This window comes from Anopheles aquasalis, chromosome 3 (genome assembly GCF_943734665.1).
Source record: "Anopheles aquasalis chromosome 3, idAnoAquaMG_Q_19, whole genome shotgun sequence".
Taxonomy (NCBI): domain Eukaryota; kingdom Metazoa; phylum Arthropoda; class Insecta; order Diptera; family Culicidae; genus Anopheles; species Anopheles aquasalis.
This window is the reverse complement of record NC_064878.1, coordinates 7,295,001-7,297,500: the sequence shown is the minus strand read 5'-3', so window position 1 is coordinate 7,297,500 and position 2,500 is coordinate 7,295,001. Positions and strand designations below refer to the sequence as shown.

The following is a 2,500-nucleotide window of genomic DNA, read 5'->3' as shown; positions in this document are numbered from 1 at the left end:
TGGCACCGAAGATGTGCAACAGATCGGTACAGTACGAAGCGATTCGGCGCAGTAGCAGCGCATTCAGATTGGCACGATGCTCCTTGATGTACACATTGCACAGCGACACCAGTCCCCGGATGGCATCGAGCGCCGATCGTGTGTCAACGTTATCGCACAGTGCCTCATGGACGGCCGCTTTCGCCTCACCGAACTTGCGCTCCAGTTCGGCCTCTACCGGTGTCCAGCGATCGAAAGCATCGCGCGGTTTGCCCGCCACGACGTGACGCGTCAGATCCTTCACGTTGAGGAAAAACTCGCTAAGCAACCGCTCGTACTGGACCGCCATCTCCATCGTGTTGTCCGAGTAGTCGAGCGTGTCCTTCCACGAGTGCAGCAGGAACGCCAACCGGAGCTGGGTGGCCGTATGCCGCTCGAGTGCTTGCTGAATGGTGACAAAGTTCTTCAACGATTTCGACATCTTACAGCCAGCGATCGTTAGGTGGCCGGTATGGAGGAAGTACTTCACCCACTCGCTGCTACCATCGTGCGCCTCACTCTGGGCCAGTTCGTTGTCGTGATGGGGGAACTTAAGATCCACACCACCCGTGTGTATATCCAGATAATCTCCACAGATTGCTGATGCCATGGCAGAGCACTCGATGTGCCACCCGGGACGTCCCTTACCCCACGGACTGTTCCACCATGGTTCTCCCGCTTTGCTGGCCTTCCACAGTGCAAAATCGTTCGGTGATCGTTTCTCGCCCAAGCGATCCTCGCCCGTGCTTAGATCGCCTTCACCTTCCTGCAGCTGCCGCGCATCACCGTACGCTTCAGGGACGAGCTTCGCATAATGATGCTCCGGCCGGCCATCGAACCGGGCGACATCGAAGTACACCGATCCATTCGCCTCGTACGCCAGTCCCCGCTCGATGATGCGCTCGATGTACGTGACAATCTCGGGCACATACTCGCTGACACGCGTCAGCACATCGGCCGGCAGGACGTTCAGGGCGCGCATATCTTTGTGGAACTCATCCTCCCAGTACCGCGGCAGCGTTTCGAAGATTGCATTCTCCGTTACCGACGAGCCGCGTTTGCTGTCCAGCAGCTCCGACAGTGGATCCTTGGAATCGTGCAGTAGCTGCTCTTTCGCCTGGCTGACCTGCTCGGCCACGCCACTGCTCACAGCCAGCGATAGCTTGTCCACGGCAACCGTCAACCGCTCCAGCATCCGATCCATCATCGCTCGCTTATCGGTGTCGGTGGTGCGCGCGACATTCTCCCGGAACGCAGCCATCACTTCCTGGCTATCATCGAGCAGCCGCTCGAGCGGAACCGCCTTGGCCTCCTCTAGGTACTGCTCGTACAGGTGGTTCTGGCGAGCCCGCTTGATGATCTTGTCGTCGATATCGGTAATGTTCATCACGTACAGCACATTGTACCCGAAGTAATCGCTCAGCACACGGCGCAGGATGTCGAAGCTGATGTAAGACCGGGCATGGCCCATGTGTGACGCATCGTACACCGTTGGGCCACAGCTGTACCAGTGCACGTTCCGGCCATCGCGCGGTACAAACAGTTCCTTTCGTCGCGTTAAGCTGTTGTACAGGTGGAGGCGCGGTGCCGGTTTTTCCTCCGGCGCTTGCCACGTCGGTTGTCCACGTTTCGCCATCCAAAGGGACGTTTTGCTTTCGTCACGGATCACTTTCTTTGTCGGATCTTTCTGCCTTGAAGCGAGCGTGATTCACTCCGGGTTTAGACGGGAGTTTACGGAGATCCGGGCACAGGCAAGAAACACGGATTGTTGCGTTTAATGATCTGCGGATGATCTTCTTCTTCTTCTTCAGTGTTCCACGCGTCTTCCACCGTCCAAACGTCATCGTCGCAGTTGACAGCAAGGTGGCAAGGAGCGCACTCGCTGCTGTACCGACAGAATATTTAAATTAGCTGATGTGGACAACAGAAGATTGGTGCACAGGTAATGAATCGAATTAACAACTGTTTGCACGGAGAAAGGGACATCAAAGATCCTCTGGGAATCATTAACGTGTTGCGGTAACTTACTATACGCCGTGCCAAGGTCAACGAAAAATTTACTAGCACGCTCCGCCACAGACAGGCGATGGTGCCAACGGACGTCCCTTGTGAATTTGCGAGCCTGGCTGATCCTTGTTGCGCCCGGGACCAACAACCATGTTTGCAAATTACATGCTTTGGTTCAGGGTCCCCTTCGGTCTCGCCCTGATGGGTGTGTTATTGCTACTGTTCGGGAAGACTGTAAAAGGGTCCGCCAGACAGTTGTTGCGCTGCTATCACCATTTACCATCCAGATGGATTCCCATTCAGTGAACATCTTTGAGCAGGAAGCGAGCGATTGTGGTGTCAATAGAGGCGTTATGGGCGGTCTGAAGACTCTGTTTCTAGAGTATTGCTCCAACAGTACGGTGCACGGTGTGAAATACTTTGGCTGCAAGCGGCGCACACTGTTCGAGAAGTAAGTTCAATGGTACAGGGGACT

General features: G+C 55.4%; 2 protein-coding genes across 2 annotated transcripts in view; one reads left to right on the top strand and one right to left on the bottom strand.

The window, feature by feature from the left end:
• The window catches only part of LOC126577779 (cysteine--tRNA ligase, cytoplasmic), a 2,631-nt gene extending 778 nt beyond the window's left edge, over window positions 1-1,853 (bottom strand). Inside the window, exon 1 of the mRNA XM_050239712.1 lies at window positions 1-1,853. This exon is cut by the window's left edge and continues 71 nt beyond it. Within this exon, the coding sequence (XP_050095669.1) occupies window positions 1-1,654 (1,654 nt within the window). The 5' untranslated portion in view covers window positions 1,655-1,853.
• A 459-nt stretch (window positions 1,854-2,312) lies between these two features.
• Window positions 2,313-2,500, top strand: part of LOC126579178 (pickpocket protein 28-like) — a 1,935-nt gene continuing 1,747 nt past the window's right edge. Inside the window, exon 1 of the mRNA XM_050242536.1 lies at window positions 2,313-2,476. Within this exon, the coding sequence (XP_050098493.1) occupies window positions 2,313-2,476 (164 nt within the window). The remainder of the gene's footprint in view (window positions 2,477-2,500) is intronic.